The sequence below is a fragment of the Ahaetulla prasina genome, chromosome 2 (assembly GCF_028640845.1).
Source record: "Ahaetulla prasina isolate Xishuangbanna chromosome 2, ASM2864084v1, whole genome shotgun sequence".
NCBI classification, from domain to species: domain Eukaryota; kingdom Metazoa; phylum Chordata; class Lepidosauria; order Squamata; family Colubridae; genus Ahaetulla; species Ahaetulla prasina.
This window is the reverse complement of record NC_080540.1, coordinates 150,296,687-150,315,252: the sequence shown is the minus strand read 5'-3', so window position 1 is coordinate 150,315,252 and position 18,566 is coordinate 150,296,687. Positions and strand designations below refer to the sequence as shown.

The window sequence follows — 18,566 nt, the reverse complement described above, 5'->3', positions numbered from 1 at the left end:
TGCTGTGCCCCCTGGTACGAATCTCCTCGAGGTTCCCCGTCCTACAAAAAAAGTAGGACGAAGAGAAGAAACCGTGCATGTGCTCATGCAGCTAGCAAGCCTGAGAAATGGGAGAAAAAAAATTAAGCAGCCTCATTCTTGCTTGTTGAAATCGTGAGGGGGGAAAAAAGGGATTAAGATGTTCTTAGGAAGGCGAGTGAGGGGAATGTGAGAGAAGGTTGGGAAGCAACTGATGGAAAGGAGGTAGGGGAACAAGTAATCCTCTACAAAATGTATCTCAATATTGGGTTGAGACACATTTCATTCTAGGGTTTAAGAGCGTTGACTACCATAGCTACACCCTGCTGAAAAAGGAAGCACGGATTCCATACTAGACATGTGAGTTCCTTCACCCCCAGGCAGTTGGTTGGATTTTATAGCAGTGATTAGAAAGCATGATTGGCTTCCTCAATTGATGAATGTGGCACATAGTCAAAACCACTATGGAATCATTAGATTTTTAGAACTACATTAAGTTTTGCACGTCTTTGGAAATTCTCAATCATCCAGGTCATAGTTGTCCCAAAGGTGCTTTTGTAAACTTTTGGACTTTCTTGGCGTTTTCCCACCCCCTTGAAAACGTTGCGCTTCTCATCCAGATGACTGCAAAGAATATAAATCCTTTCCTTCCCCACCATTCAGTCAGAACTGAAGAAGCTTCTTGGATGAGAAATGAAAGGTTTTCAAGGGGGGGAAAAACCCAAGGAAGTTCAGTTGCCTTTTGGAAAAGCACTTTGGAATTAGGTTTTACAAGGACTACCGTTATACAATTGTATGTTAAGTGCCAATCAATTAAATACATTCATATCAGGGGTGAAATCCAGCAGGTTCTGACAGGTTCTGGAGAACTGGTAGCGGAAATTTTGAGTAGGTCGGAGAACTGGCGAATGCCACCTAAGCCTGGCCCCAGAGTGGGGTGGAAATGGAGATTTTGCAATATCCTTCCTCCAGGAGTGGGGAGGGAATGGGAATTTTGCAGTATCCTTCCCCTGGAGTGGGGTGGGAATGGGGATTTTGCAGTATCCTTCCCTTGCCTCGCCCACCAAGCCATACCCACCAAGCCACACCACGCCCACCAAGCCACGCCCACAGAACCGGTAGTAAAAAAAAATGAATTTCACCACTGATTCATATCCTCATGCATACCATGTTGTTCACTATGTAATGGATCATCTGTTACTAAAATAGGTTACCATAAAACTTGGAAGAGCTAGATAGGCACAGCCGAGGGCATGGAGATAGAGAGGATGAGAAACTTTCCTTCTTTGAAGTTCTTTAGCAATAACAATAACAATAGCAGATTTATACACCTCTTCATAGTGCTTTGCAGCCCCTTTTAAGTGGTTTACAGAGTCAGCCTATTGCCCCCAACAATCTGGGTTCTCATTTTACCGACCTCGGAAGGCGGGAGGGCTGAGTCAACCTTGAGCTAGGCAGAACCAAACTCCTAGCAGTGGGCAGAGTTAACCTGCAATACTGCATTCTAACCACTGCACCACCACGACTTTAAGCTAACTTACACTAGGGTCCAAACCCTGTATCTATTTAACTGGTAAAGTATCATTAAAAAAAAAAGTCCTACCAGTTCTAAAGAGTTGCAGAATATGTTGATGTGCTAAATATTATTTATCTATAGAAATATATATGCCATTTTTATTTCAAGTGTTAAGATCCAGTGAGCCTCCTAATAACCTTGCAGCTTCCCAGTATAGGCTTGTGGATGCTGATTTTCCAAGAAGCAAAATATCGGGAAGGGGACGATTCTTACAAATCAGATGTTATTCTTTCTGGGCAAACCCTACATAACTACACCACAAAGGCAAGGAAAATCGTTGCCCTTTTGCTCTAGGTGAATGTCCATGTTTGGAACAGCTTCTATCCAGGAGGTTCATCTAACTCTGAATGACTCTCATGCTTTAGAAAATATCTTTTTTTGGGACAACAGTAGCAAATATCTAGTGAACTCAGCTCTCTGTATATACCGGCAATAAGGGCAACCTATATAACAAACCTCATCCAATATACAAAGAATGTGATAAGATATTGAGACACAAAGAGAGAGGGGTAACCAGATGGATTCATAGTCCTCCATAATATCCTAAAACTTCTTTCTTTTTGTTCTTTTCTTCTACTTTCCTTTGGCTTTCTCTGATTTTTACCCCACCTCTGATTGTCATATTCATACCTTTCTTTTATTCTTTAAAAATAAAAAGGGTCGCACATCCTTTGAGACCTTGGCAAAAATTCCTGTTTTACAGAGAATAGCCTAGCCTAGCCTAGCCTAGCCTAGAATAGAACAGAACAGAACAGAACAGAACAGAACAGAACAGAATAGAATAGAATAGAATAGAATAGAATAGAATAGAACAGAACAGAACAGAACAGAACAGAACAGAATAGAATAGAATAGAATAACAGAGTTGGAAGGGACCGTGGAGGTCTTCTAGTCCAACCCCCTGCTTAGGCAGGAAACCCTACACCACTTCAGACAAATGGTTATCCAATCTCTTCTTAAAAACTTCCAGTGTTGGAGCATTCACAACTTCTGGAGGCAAGTTGTTCCACTAATTAATTGTTCTAACTATAAGAACAATTTCTAGGGGAAATTTCTCCTTAATTCTAGGTTGCTTCTCTCCTTAATTAGTTTCTACCCATTGCTTCTCGTCCTGCCCTCAGGTGCTTTGGAGAATAGCTTGACTCCCTCTTCTTTGTGGCAGCCCCTGAGATATTGGAACACTGCTATCATGTTACCCCCTAGTCCTTCTTTTCATCAAACTAGACATACCCAGTTCCAGCAGAGTGAGGCTACCAAATTAGCTGCTCGAGCATGCATGTTCTCAACATGATCTTATGTACTTTCTGCATCCTGTAGATTAAGATATAATTCAAGACACTATAACAATCCTGTTCAGTCTGATTGATTGTATGAAAGTTAAGTGTATGCACACAGCACCCTTATGCCTCGTGTCTCTTGGTAAGCAGGCTCCTGTTCTAGATGGAGCACAAAGATCTGAAGAATGTTTTTAAGCATATCTCACCTGAATTCCCAGCTTCTGGTGTGATTCAGAATCCTGCCTTATTGTGGTTCTAAAGAAGACTTGGACACCTTGAGAAACATTTAAGTGCCGCCATCTGTCAACTCACAAGAAACAGTAGAGATTGGGTTGATTCACCGCAAATTGAATGTTTACCTCATTCACAGTTTCAAAATGCAAATCAAAATGCAGAATCCTTTATCTTTGTATTTTGCAGTTCGGCACTAATTTTAAAAAGCATGCTCAAAGTAAGAGAGAGAGAGCATGTATTATGCAAGATAAAGCACAGAAGTACACTTTGATAGAAATGCCCATGTTTAGACAAAATTGGTATAAAATGTGTATGCACACAGCACCCTTATGCCTCGTGTCTCTTGGTAAGCAGGCTCCTGTTCTAGATGGAACACAAAGATCTGAAGAATGTTTTTAAGCATATCTCACCTGAATTCCCAGCTTCTGGTGTGATTCAGAATCCTGCCTTATTGTGGTTCTAAAGAAGACTTGGACACCTTGAGAAACATTTAAGTGCCGCCATCTGTCAACTCACAAGAAACAGTAGAGATTGGGTTGATTCACTGCAAATTGAATGTTTACCTCATTCACAGTTTCAAAATGCAAATCAAAATGCAGAATCCTTTATCTTTGTATTTTGCAGTTCGGCACTAATTTTAAAAAGCATGCTCAAAGTAAGAGAGAGAGAGCATGTATTATGCAAGATAAAGCACCGAAGTACACTTTGATAGAAATGCCCATGTTTAGACAAAATTGGGTATAAAAATGTGTATACACACACATTCAAAAGGATCTAGGTTGTAGGTTCAGCTGTGGCTCCAGCCGAGGCTGAAAAAGGTTTCTGCCTGAAATGCAGAATACAGGTAGTCCTCAACTTATTTATTTATTTATTTATTTATTTATTTATTTATTTATTTATTTATTTATTTATTTATTTATTTATTTATTTATTTATTTATTTATTTATTTTTCGCATTTTTTATACCGCCCTATCTCCCTAGGGACTCAGGGCGGTTTACAGCCAGATAAAACATACATATAAATACAAAATAAAACATCAATTAAAAAACTTATTAAATAAGGCCGAATATTTAAAAATAGCAATACAAATAATAAAACCCCATTAAAACCAAATTCAAAATTTAAAATTCTAGTCCAGTCCTGCGCAGATAAATAGATGTGTCTTAAGCTCGCGGCAAAAGGTTCGAAGGTCAGGAAGTTGACGGAGTCCCGGGGGAAGTTCGTTCCAGAGGGTGGGAGCCCCCACAGAGAAGGCCCTTCCCCTGGGGGTCGCCAGTCGGCACTGCCTGGCCAATGGTACCCTGAGGAGTCCCTCTCTGTGAGAGCGCACGGGTCGGTGAGAGGCATTCGGTGGCAGCAACTTATGATCCCAATAGGGACCAGAAAATTTATCATTCAGCAGTGCAATTGTTGAGTGAGGTATCGCATGACTGTTCCCAATTTTATGAATGTTTGGCTGCACTCGTTAAGCAAATCACTGTGGTCATTAAGCAAGTATAACATCACATAAGTACAATAATATATACAATCTTCCCTGCTGGCTTCCCCATTGATTCTGCTTCATTTGCTAAGAAGTTTGCAAATGACAATCATGTGATCGCGGGATGCTGCAACCAACATAAATGTGCAGCGGTTGCCAAGCGCTCAAATTATGATCATGTGATCACAGGGGCGCTGAGATGTTTGCAAGGACCAATCGTAAGTCACATTTTCAGCATTGTTGTAACTTTGAACAGTTGCTAAGGTAAGCAGGAACTGTGGGCCCTGGAAGACCTCCAACTTATGCACAATCCTTGAATGGGGAAGTGCCACCCTATTCAAGATCAGGATTTGGACTATTCCCCAACCTGGCCGGTCCAAACACCCCGACTTTTGATAGGATTGTTTAGAAAAAGTTCCTCCCTATCTAAACTGTCAAGAGCAAGGAACCAAGAATGATATGATGATTTACTCAGGATAGTTTCTTCATCACTACTCGCCTATAGACAGGAATCTTGCCAGACTAAAGCACAATTTGCATAACTATTAGATACAGTTCCTGCATGCCAAGGTTTCCAGCCTGATTTGCCTCTTAGGTCCTTGGGAAAGACTCTCTCCTTTTTGCAACTCTGCACCAGATTCCATCATATAAACCCACATAGCCTCTAGGCACTGGGACAGACCCTCAACAGCTGTACTTGGCTGTACTGGAGTCAGAAGATAGATTTGGGTATGATTAGCATGTTGACAATACCAAAGCCCAAATTGGTAGATGACCTCACCCAGCAGTTTCATGTAGATGTTGAAAAGGATGGGAGACAGAATAGAATCCTGCAGCACCCAGGTAGGAATGGTGAGGAAGCAACCTCTCCTGCCCACCCCCCCGCCCCCATACACATTAACACTTACTGAAACCAGCCCTTGAGAAAGGAGGAGAACCTTCGTAAAACAGTGCCCCCAATTCCTAACCCACAGAGTCAGCTCAAAAACTGCCATGGTTGACGCTCTCAAAACCCACTGAGAGATAAAGGAGCACAAGATGGATGCACCACTGCCATCTCAGTTCTGCCAAGAGGTGATTGGCAAGCATGAATGAAGCTCTCTCGGTACTAAAGTCCAACCTGAAACCTGCTTGAAATGAGGATAATCTGCTTCCGGGGTTATCAACAACACACCAACCAACCTTCTCAGCAATATTTCCCCCAAAAGAGAAGATTGGAGACTGTCGATAGTTACTGAAGACCATTAGGCCCAAGGATGGCCTCTTGAGGACTGGGGGGGACACCATTGCCACTTTCAATCCCCTCTGTCAGAGGGGTTTGTACCTCAGCATGGACCCAATTATAAGTGATGACCTCCTTGGCCACTTCATGTCCCAGAAAAGACCCAGATCCAGTAAATAGGGGGTCAAGCTGACAGCAAAATGAGTCCTGCCCACTTCCTCAGGAGTCACCAGCTGAAACCCATCCCAGAAAATGGGAGCTCTGCCATTGGGCAACAGCCCCTCTTCTAGTCAGTTCTGGGTGAGGAATGCCTATAAGTTGCCGTACTCTACATATGTGGTAATTAAATTAAATAGAGGTGAAAGAATAACATTAAATGGAAATAACTTTACAACTTTCAAACCTCTGAAAGCATTCCCCTTAGGAATTCATTTACACAGTTGTTAATTCCACATAACGTATGCATTCTAAGTTTCCTTTGCAGGGTGACTGGCTCCAGATGCTCAGAACCATAAAACAGGCTTTCTGTGTTTCTGCAAGAATGTAAACACCGAAGAAAATGCATCTGTTTTCTTTTTTTTTAGTTACTCTATTTCCCACTTACCTGTGTGGGCCTGTTGAACACTTCTGGGTCTTATCAAGCATGAGCTAAAATTAACCAAACAAACAAAAAAATAAGTTCCCTATCCACACACAACTCACCTTTTAAGTAGCATTGGAAGTTTTCTTCAGATCTTATTGTACCTTCCATATGTGATTTCCGTATGTTTTTATGTGATTCAGTAAATTAAGTTGTGGGTTAAGAGTCCGATTCCATGATCTGAGGCAACTAACTAGAAAAATACAATTTCTTTGGCAATCTACAGGCAAGTTGCATAAATTAGCTTTCCTAATAAAGTATTTTTACATAATGCAACCACAGGGAGAGCATCCATCAAACTTGGTGCGCTGGATGCTACATTTTTCTTCATAGCAGATCTCTCCAAGGATGCATGTCTTACATATCCTATTTTTAAAAAACTTCAGCTCCCCAGTTAGTTGTAATTGGGTAGCTGTAATTAGAGGTGAGATAAATGATAATTTATTTCTCCTCATCATATTGTATTAGTGAAGTAAATGAACTTAGGTGACTGCTTATGACTTGAATGCAGACTGAGCTATCTAAAATAAGATAACGATTCCTCATATTCAGGAAATACCCTAAGCCAGGGGTTTGCAAACTTGGCTCTTTTAAGACTTGTGGACTTCAACTCTGGGAGTTGAAGTCCACAAGTCTTAAAAGAGCCAAGTTTTCAGACCCCTGCCCTAAGCATACAATAGAACATATGTGAATGTTAAGAGAATGCCAAATCGCTTTACAGAAATCAGTGACCATCTAGAGCAGTGATAGTCAACCTGGTCCTTACCACCCACTAGTGGGCGTTCCAGCTTTAATGGTGGGCAGTAGGGGTTTTGTCCGATACTGAAGCACTTTCCTTTTTTTTTAATTTAATTGACTTTTTAAAAAAATTTCATAGAATCATTTGGTTTTCATAAAATTCCCCGTGACAATATAAATTTCTGAAAATATACTATTTGTATCGCCCATGCATAAGTTTAGTTCACGTTACGTAAGTGAAACTAAATGGCGCTATAGTGCGAACGCAAACAAAAAAGCCTCATCCCAGAATAGCTCGCGCATCTCCCCCACCCCACCCAGCTGTAACAGACAAGCAGAGCTGTAGCCGGTGCCCCCCCAACCCAATCCACGATGCGCAAGAAGCATGTGCAGATGACGATACACGGCACATTAGTGTGGAACCGGTGGGCGGTTAGAAAATTTTACTACTAACAGAGATACAAAAGTGGGCGGTAGTATAAAAAGGTTGACTACCCCTGGTCTAGAGCAGGGGTGTCAAACTCACATCATCATGGCATTGTCACGTGACGTATCACAACTCCCCTCCCCTTTGCTAAACTGGGCATGAGCATAGCTAGCGCATAATGCATCTGGCCTGCAGGCCACAAGTTTGACACCCATGGTCTAGAGCAGGGGTCTCCAACCTTGGTCCCTTTAAGACTTGTGGACTTCAACTCCCAGCAAAGCTGGCTGAGGGACTCTGGGAGTTGAAGTCCACAAGTCTTAAAGGGACCAAGGTTGGAGACCCCTGCTCTAGAGTATTGGTAGCAGATGACTCTAAGAAAGAAAGTGTGTGGGGAGACCTGCCCACAAAAAATCTGAAAGGTAGAAAAAGAAAAGGAACTGAATCTATTACCTTTAAGTTCATAGAATTGTTAAATGTAAGGAATAGAAGCAGTGGTGGGATTCAGCCAGTTTGCACCACTTTGGGAGAACTGGTTGTTAACTTTCTGAGCAATTTGGTGAACTGGTTGTTGGAAGAAATAATTAGGGCAGAGAACCGGTTGTTAAATTATTTGAATCCCACCACTGAATAGAAGGTATTTTGGGGACCATCAAGGCTAGTGGTTCTCAACCTGGGATCCATGGACCCTGGGTGGGGGGCATAATGCCATCACAGGGGGTCCCATGAAGGCTTGAGGAAATGTTGTGATTTAAATATTAAGTCTTGGGGGCCCCGTGGTCACAAAAGGTATTTAAAGGGAGTCTGTTATGAAGAAAAGGTTGAGAACCACTGATCTAAGCCAGCGGCCACCAATCACTGGTGGTCTGTGAGAAAATTCTGATGGTCCGCAGAAAAATTATTTGCATTTTTTATATTGCACTAAATACTATTTATCTTTATTTTAAAAAATCATATTAATTTAATATATTAAATCCACGGGCTTTAAAATTATGAATTTAGTTGTGCCTGAGGTCTGTAAGGTTGGTGACCCCTGATCTAGGCCATCCCCTACCCAGGACAAGACAGCATGGGTTCCATAGAAAAGGATCAATTTTTAAGTTAAACGTCTGTTTTGCAATTTACCTTGGTTGCTAATTAAAAACAAAGAGGAAATTAATTATTTGCCTATCCCAAAGCTATTGCTAAAACTGGAGGCCAACCCAGTCAGACTGGTAGACCTGCCAGGAGCATGCTCACTCCCCTTTAATGGGATTATAGGGTTTTATAGGGTCTTTTATAATTTTTATCTTATTATTTTTAACTTTTAGCCAAATTGAATTAGATTTTTATTGATATACTGTTTTATTCTGGCTGTACACCACCCTGAGTCTTTGAAGAAGGGCGGTATAAAAATATAAATAATAAATAAATAATAATAAATAAATAGAGAACCGAAGTCTTCATAATCTAGCCTAGAGCAATAATGCAGATGGGTTCTTCAATCAGGATGATTAGGGGACTGGAGACTAAAACATATGGAGAACAATTACAGGAACTGGGCATGGCTCGTCTAGTGAAGAGAAGGAACAGGGTGACATGATAGCAGTGTTCCAATATTCGAGGGGCTGCCACAGAGAGGAGGCTGCCAAGCTATTTTCTAAAGGACCTGTAGGCAAGACAAGGAACAATGGATGGAAATTGAACAAGGAGAGATTTAACCTGGAAATAAGGAGAAAATTTTCTGACAGTGAGAACAATCAAACCAATGGAACAGAAGTTGCCTTCGGAAGCTGTGGGAGCTTCATCACTTGAGAATTTCAAAAAGAGATTGGACTGCCATTTGTCAGAAATGGTGTAGGGTCTCCTGCTTGGGCGGGGGGTTGGACTAGATGACCTACAACGTCCCTTCCAACTCTGTTAATCTGTTACCATCTGGAACCTACTTCCAGGTATATAACATCAAGAAGGCTTTCCGTTCTGATTGGTTCCCACTCTGCCTCATAAACTGCCAATATCATAATCTCGAATCCAACATCCTGGCTAGTTTCAAAATCACTCTAGTTCTGGAATCTGTACACGTCCTGGTGCCCTGTTTTCATTTCAGTAAGCCTGACGAAACATTTCCACTCTTTCAGTTCTCATTCTAAAGCTCCCTTTCCCTCCATTTTCCTTCCATCGAAGGTGCTCAGCCAGCTTTCTCTCACTTGAAACAGACACTCGCACAGAGATCCCGAAGGTCACCTTAAAAATAAAAATAGGGAATGGCAGCAAGCCAGGCTTCTTCTGACGTACATTCATTTGCCTAGGAATTTTTTTTTTCCAAATACAAGATGAGATGACAGACAGCATAATAAGAAGCTAGAGGGGTTAGTGAGAAGCAGCCTTGCCTTTTAGTAAAGGATGAGTTGTTTTAACTAGATAGGGCTACTTTATGGGAGTGTTCATAATAACATGCCATCTCCAAAAGGAACCCTGCTTTAGAACTATATAGTATAGCAGGAGAAAGCCTGAGAATTTTTTTTAAAGGGGTGGTCTTATCTACTGCCTGAAGTTATTGAGGGCTGAATTCAACAAGGTTCCATTCTAAACTTCAAGATAGAAATCAATATTATGAAAATTAATGTCTATTTTCAAACATGGATTTGAAACATGGAATTTCAAACAAGGATTTCTATACTCTGTCTATCTATCTATCTATCTGTCCATCTATCAATTATCTATCTATCTATCTATCTATCTATCTATCTATCTATCTATCTATCTATCTATCTATCTATCTATCTATCTATCTATCTATCTATCTATCTATCTATCTATCTATCTATCTTCCTATCTATCTCTATTATCTCTATTTATCTATTTATCCCTCTGTCTGTCTGTCCGCCTATCTACCTACCTACCTATCTATCTATCTATCTATCTATCTATCCATCTATCCATCTATCTTCCTATCTGTCACATCCCAGACAGATCCCTCACATCCAGGACATAAACTGTTTCAACTCCTACCCTCAAAACGACTAGACACAAGGACAGTTTCTTCCCGAAGGCCATCACTCTGCTAAACAAATAATTCCCTCAACAGTTTATTTATTAAATAAATCAAACTATTTATTAAATCTGCACTAATATTAATCTTCTCATCGTTCCCATCACCAATCTCTTTCCACTTATGACTGTATGACTGTAACTTTGTTGCTGGCAATCGTTATGATTTATATTGATATATTGACCATCATTTGTGTTGTAAATGTTGTACCTTGATGAACGTATCTTTTATTTTATGTACACTGAGAGCATATGCACCAAGACAAATTCTTTGTGTGTCCAATCACGCTTGGCCAATAAAAATTCTATTCTATTCTATTCTATTCATCTGTCTGTCTATCTATTATCAATATTTATCTATTTATCCCTCTGTCTGTCTGTCTGTCTGTCTGTCTGTCTGTCTGTCTGTCTGTCTGTCTATCTATCTATCTATCTATCTATCTATCTATCTATCTATCTATCTATCTATCTATCCCTTTGCCTATCTATCATCTGTCTTTCCATCTTTCTATCTATCTAGATAGATAGAATAAATTAGTTATTTAATAAGTTAAATAAATAAATTTCACACGAAGTGACTCTGGGCAGCATACATCTCTCCCTATCTCACAAAGAAAAGATTGGACAGCTCTTTTAAAGCCAAGAGATAATTGGGGTATTCAGGGACATAACCAAAAGAAGCCTCTGCTTCTTCTATGTTTTAAGTTGCTACATTTTAAAAAGTCGACAAACTTCCACCTACCTTTTTGTTCTCACTCCTCCTATCTTTTTCATGTATGGGGAAGCACTTCTCAGGTTTCTTTTTCCATTTATAGAAACTGTCACTTGAGTTTAATGAAGCACGTTCTTCAGTGAACATACCAATTATTAGCTTGTCTCCTGGCATATGTTAGCCATTTAGAGAATTCATCTGTTTACAATAGTTCACCAGCCTTGGAAGCGTGCAAGGCTATTTGTGATTTAAGCCAATTTAGGTTTCAGACATCCGCCACCATCACTTTTAACAGGTAGAAAGTTGAGAGTGGTACCAGACCTTGTGCCTCTGTTGAATTTTATGACCAATTAGTGAGAAGGGTTCAGTGGGAAGAAAAATAGAAATACTTCTGATGCCTGGTTATCAAAGCAAGGCTGGGACTTCATTATGGACTGGATCAAAGGAAGGAATGACATTACTCTAAGCAAGCAGTTCATCCCGCACATCCCACTGCTGAATTTCTGAATTAACTTACACAAAAACAGTTCACTTTCCAACTATAAAGTGAGCATTGAAATCTGGGTGATTCTTAACACGCCGATTAAACATCAAATGGGTGGATAGTACAGTACAGTACTTTCTTCAGAGCGGCAGAGACGGGTTTGGAAAAACTGCAACGGTAGTTTTATATGATTTAAATCCAGGTCAGGAAGAATACGGGATGAAATTCAAATTAGCTCTGCCTTAGCACTCTGGAATGTAAGAGGGAAAGAAGGAAAAAAAGGCTTTCAAGATTTTATTACCATAGTCCAGTGGTGGGATTCAGCCAGTTCGCACCTATTCGGAAGAACTGGTTTTTAACTTTCTAAGTAGTTTAGCGAACCAGTTGTTGGAAGAAATCTTGTTTTTTCCCACTTTATAGGGCTAATCCTGTAAGGAAGGCAGGAAGGAAACATTCTGGTGGTGTTTCTAGCCTAATCCTTATTACCCTGCTTACAGAAACTGCCTCTCTGCTTAACCCTTATTACATTGTACCAGCTAAGGCAAAGGACCCATTGACATGAGTGACATTGAGTTAGCCACGCCCACCCAGTCACATGACCACCGAGCCACACCTACCCAGCCGGTCATTAGGGCAGAGAACCGGGTGTTAAACTATTTGAATCCCACCACTGCTATATATAGTCTATATCAGGGATTGGCAACCTTAAGCACTGAAAGAGCCACAAAGGTCCTAACCGGAAGCCCCTGTTCAATTCTGGAGCTGACTGGAAGTCCAGTTCCCCCACCATAGAGTCTCCTCCTAGTGCAGCATCCTTTTTCCTCTATCTGTCCTAACTGAAAGCCCTATCAATTTTGGAGCCGACCAGTCAGGGAGCCACAACAGAGGGATGAAAGAGCCACATGCAGCTCCAGAGCCACAAGTTGCTGACCCCTAATCTATATTAATATAGCATAGGTGTAGTAGTATTTATGGAGTTTCTTTCTTGACCTGGTGCCCTGTGAAGAACTGGCCAGAAGTGTGCACAGGTAACAAACAACCAGAGTGTTGTTACACAGGGGAGCTAGAGTTTTTATGGTTGTCTCCTAAATATCAACTCCTTATTTTGTGAGTCCCACTCCCACCCTTATCTCTCCTGGCATCATTTTATTAGACCGCCCCCAAACTCACAATTTTACAAAAATGTCCCTTTTGCCCCCAAATGTTGCCTGTCTCTAGAGTGCAAAACAAATTTGTTCCTTATGTGCAAGCAATGAGAAAATATGTGTGTGTTTTTTTTTAAATGTTGAAAACTTGTTTTTCTTTTTCTGCAAGAATCATTTATGGTGGATTGCTCCTGCCTTTTCAAAGAAGCACAATCAGATCAAAGCCAAAGGAAAACCAGGGAGGACAGGCAGTGTCGAGAATAGAAAGAAGCAGGGCACCCTTTGACAGGGTCACAAAAGTCCTAATGCAAGGCTGGCCAGTTGCTCCCTCTAGCCTGATATTACTTTACTTGTGATGGGCAGCAGTTCCACTTGGGTATTTGGCCAGAGTTTTCCCTCTCAGTTGCTTGATTCTTTCAAATGGAAGTACCAAGTTTCTTAGATCCGACAAATAAACATCCCATCGCTCTGAGCTACAGAATTCCTGAGATGTTCTGAGAAATCATAGTTTACTTGGTCACTGGCATATTGTTCCTTTTCCCTTTTTGCCAAATTTCCTGAAACAACAGAACCAGCGATTTTACCAGTGGTGGGATTCAGCCAGTTCGCACCACTTCGGGAGAACCGGTTGTTAACTTTCTGAGCAGTTTGGCAAACTGGTTGTTGGAAGAAATCATTAGGGCAGAGAACCGGTTGTTAAATTACTTGAATCCCACCACTGGATTTTACTTATTTATTTAAGGTGGCAGCAGTTGCTTGGGCCCCACCCATGGAGGAAAGGATCCCATCTGAAATATAATTCAGCATATGAAATGATGGGATGAGTGTGGTTTGGTCAAGGCCCCCATTGTAAACCAGATTTCTCTGCCCACTCTCAAGATTGGGCTATTGGCTCTAATAAAGAAAAAAAAAATAACAGAGAATGAAATTACAGTGACAGAGAAAGCAAAAATATGAATATGGAATAGGATGGTGCTCAGATAAACACTATACTCCAGGGTTTTAAAAAGGCCCCCAATCAGCATTAAAAAAGAACGAGTGCATCAATCAAGATGAGGAATCCCAAAATTATTTCCATTCCAGAGAAATTGAACAAAAGTAATTTGATTTGGGACTAGGAAGGCAGGCTGAAAACAGACCAAATATTTACCACTGACATAATTTCTTCTTTTGTTTGCAAAAACTGCTGTTTTCATGCAGAAACTTAGATTTCTAAGATTCTAATATAGGTTATTTCCAATGAACTCACTTGCCAGGTTCAAGTGTGTCCTTGTTCTAACGGCAAAGCTGTCCTGCCTCTTTTGTAGGAACTGCCTTGTGAAAAATGACCCAGCAAATGCAGAGCTTACAACTTTCCCAGACCAAAAAGAATAACCCCCCATCTTCTCCCAATGCTGCCAAGCGTCTCTACCGGAACCTCTCCGAGAAGCTGAAGGGAAGCCACTCATCCTTTGATGAAGTGTATTTCAGAGCCCGAACAGATCGTCTCAGTCTCCGGAAGTCTTCAGTGGTAAGTCTTTGGTATCTCCTGGATTCATACAATTTAATGTCATATCTGCTCAGATTGGTAAAATAGCCAATATAACTCTGTGTACGAGTGTGTGTGTGTGTGTGTGTATGTGTGTGTGTTTGTGCCTTGGAATAACAGAATAACACAGTTGAAAAGGACCTTGGAGGTCTTCTAGTCCAATCCCCTGCTCAAGCAGGAGACCCTATACCAATGATGACGAACCTTTTCGGCACCGAGCGCCAAAAAGTTTGCACGGAAATGTTGTGCATGCACACATGCCCTTGTCACTGCTGCATTCCGGAAAAGCTGAACTTCCGGGTTCTACCGTGCATGTGCGCCTGATGATCAGCTGGCTGGCGCAAATGTGCAGGCCAGTTTTTGGCACTGCCATGCGCGCGAAGGGATCGTGCTCCAGAAAAGCCAAACTTCCGGGTTATGGCGTGCATGCACACCCAACAATCAGCTGGCTGGTGCGCATGCGCACACCGGTTCTCGGCACTACCAGACATGCAAAGGACAGGTGATTGCGTGAGCATGCATGCCAGAAACCTGGAAGACAAACAGGCAAGGCTGTGTATGCCGGGTGATATGGCTTTGTGTGCCACTTTGGGCACAGGTGCCATAGGTTCTCCATTACGATCCTATACCAAGGCAGACAAATGATTTAGAAACTCTTCTTAAAAACCTTCAGTGTTGGAGCACCCATAACCTCTGGAGTAGGAGTCAGTATTGTCTTCTGGTGATTGTCTAGAGAAGGCCTTGAAGTTTTCTTTGGTAGTAGTTAGTTCAGTAGTTCGGCTGGCTCGAAGTCACCCAGCTGGCTTCAAGCCTAAAGTGGGACTCATAATCTAATGGTTTGTAGCTGATGCCTTTAGCTACTACAAACTAACTCTCCTTCATACAGTATATAGTATGCATCAGGAATGTATAGCCAAGTTTTCCATAGTGGGAATGGTGCATTTTTACTTTTAAAAAAAATATCCACCAAGGGCAGAAAGGGACATGGCAATGGTATTACTGGGTGATTTTTTAAACAAAATATGGATGACAATGTTTTAATTAAGATAGATGCATTAAGGCTGGCAGAAGTTTACCATATGCACTTCTTTTCCTATTTTGTTAAAAGCAAGCAACCCATCAAAATATATACCACTGAATTTCTTTGGCATAGTCTAATAGTCTCTGTCTTTACTGGCCTGGGATCATAAATAAAGAAATAGATTCTGCTAGCCTGATCACAGTTGGGTTGCAAATGGAACAAGATCTGTGGTTTTCACAGACTGACCTTTGCAAAATGCTATTCAGGCAAAACAGGTCTAAGAGTCTTCTGAAAATTCAGGATGATTGGTTATTAAATAGGTATTCAGTGGTCTTTTACTGGAATGTTTCCTTATAAACTATTGGAATAACTGCACGAAGAGTCACTTTTTCAAGGCAGTATTATATTCTGATACAGGGGTCTCCAACCTTGGTCCCTTTAAGACTTGTGAACTTCAATTCCTGGGAGTTGAAGTCCACAAGTCTTAAAGGGACCAAGGTTGGAGACCCCTGTTCTAATACATTTTAGATGAGACACTATCTTGGAAGGTGAGGAAAAAACTGTCTCAGTCGTGGTAAAGATATTTCATCCTATTCTGCCATGCATAGAAGGATGATTATGTCATTTTAACCTTAACCTGAAGACCACATTAGGGATAGATTATCCTGGGGGGGAAAATAATCAATCAATCAATCAATCAATGGTATAGTATATATTGTTCATTTTGTAGTCAAAAATTCCATCTCAACCACAGACATATTAAAAGATATATGTAGACATACACAGATTTGATTTTTATACACTGTTTGCTTACAGAACATTACTCATATATCAGTTTACTAAGAATCTGAAGGATGTAAACCCACTGATTGCCCTGAATTTTAGTCAAATCCACAAAATATTATCTTAGCAGCTTCTGTTAATCAAATTACATGGATAAAACTGTGTCCTTATTAAAAGTGATAGTAAAGCTGTGGGACAATGAAAGAATCCTTAAATGAAGATGAGAAATGGGATGGGGTGTGGGACCACATCAAGAGTGATCTATATCCAACATTCCGTGACCTCCATGCCATCTGTTCCAACCTGAATATCTTGGCAAAGTTCTGAAAAATCCCTTGGTTCAATGTTCCCGGGAGATTCTGATGCAACCAGGAACCCAGATGGAATCCGTTGTGTAGTAGATGGACACAGAAATGGCACCAGGGTCTGTTCCAGAAGATCTTTCAACAGACTTGACAGTAGCATCTGATACTCCTGAACCCCAGAGTCTGAGTGGCCCAGGAAGCAGGATAGATTGGATGTAACTCTTCCTCACATTGTTGTAGCTACTCAAGCAGCCTTATCATAAGACAAAGGATGCATCCAAATTATATTGTCTAACATTGATCAGTGCCATTATGGACACTATTCCATGAGACATTCAACACCTACCATGCAGCAGTATTTATAGTTTAAAGTTTAAATTAACATGTGGTAGTAATGCAAAGTGTTTTTCTCCTGCTCTATTACCGCAAAGGAAATGATTCTATTTAATTCTTCCACATTTTTATCAAAATTCCCTTGTGGTAGGAGAATTCCAAATTATATTGAAAACTGTACTCCGAGACCACATTTCTATCATTTCCAATTAACGCCACCTACTTTTGGTAAGTAGGCATGATGAAAGCATGATAAAGGCATGATAAAGGACCAAAATGGCAGGGACCTAACAGAGGCAGAAGAGATTAAGAAGAGGTGGCAAAATTACACAGAAGAACTATACAAGAATGAGCTTAACATCCCTGATAACCACGATGGGGTGGTCACTAACCTTGAGCCAGACATCCTAGAATGTGAAGTCAAATAGGCCTTAGGAAATCTGAGCAACAACAAAGCTAGTGGAGGAGACAGTATTCCAGCTGAGCTATTCAAATTCTTAAAAGACGACGCAGTAAAAGTGCTACACCCAATTTGCCAGCAAATTTGGAAAACTCAACAATGGCCACAGGATTGGATAAGGTCAGTTTACATTCCAATTCCAAAGAAAGGCAATGCCAAAAAATGTTCAAACTATCGCACCATTGCACTCATTTCACATGCTAATAAGGTTATGCTTAAAATCCTACAAGCTAGGCTCCAGCAGTATGTGGATCGAGAAGTACAGGCAGGATTTCATAGAGGCAGAGGAACTAGAGATCAAATTGCCAACATATGCTGGATCATGGAGAAAGCTAGGGAGTTCCAGAAAAACATCTACTTCTGCTTCATTGACTATGCTAAAGCCTTTGATTGTGTGGATCACAACAAATTGTGGCAAGTTCTTAAAGAGATGGGAGTACCAGACCATCTTATTTGTCTCTTGAGAAACCTGTATGCGGGTCAAGAAGCCACAGTGAGAACTGGACACGGAACCACTGATTGGTTCAAAATTGGGAAAGGAGTCCGGCAAGGCTGTATACTATCACCCTGCCTATTTAACTTATATGCAGAACACATCATGAGAAAGGCAGGGCTAGATGAATCAAAAATTGGAATTAAGATTGCCGGAAGAAATATCAACAACCTCAGATATGCAGATGATACCACTCTAATGGCAGAAAGCGAAGAGGAACTAAAGAGTCTCTTGATGCGGGTGAAGGAGGAGAGTGCAAAAGTTGGCTTGAAACTCAACATTAAGAAAACTAAAATCATGGCATCCGGCCCTCTCCATTCCTGGCAGATAGATGGTGAAGAAATGGAGGTAGTGACAGATTTTATTTTCCTGAGCTCCAAGATCACCACAGATGGGGACTGCAGCCAAGAAATTAAAAGACGCTTGCTCCTGGGGTGGAAAACTATGGCAAATCTAGACAGTGTACTAAAAAGCAGAGACATCACCCTGCCGACAAAAGTGTGTATAGTCAAGGCTATGGTTTTCCCAGTTGCAATGTATGGCTGTGAAGGTTGGATCATAAGAAAGGCTGAGTGCCAAAGAATTGAGGCCTTTGAACTCTGGTGCTGGAGAAGACTCCTGCGAGTCCCTTGGACTGCAAGGCAATCAAATTGGTCAGTCC

The 18,566-nt window shown here is 41.0% G+C and overlaps 1 protein-coding gene across 1 annotated transcript in view; it reads left to right on the top strand.

Annotated features, from left to right (window-relative positions):
- The window catches only part of ANKFN1 (ankyrin repeat and fibronectin type III domain containing 1), a 214,456-nt gene that overhangs the window by 51,330 nt on the left and 144,560 nt on the right, over window positions 1-18,566 (top strand). The window contains exon 4 of the mRNA XM_058172899.1: window positions 14,290-14,492. Coding sequence (XP_058028882.1) covers window positions 14,307-14,492 — 186 coding nt within the window. The 5' untranslated portion in view covers window positions 14,290-14,306. The remainder of the gene's footprint in view (window positions 1-14,289; window positions 14,493-18,566) is intronic.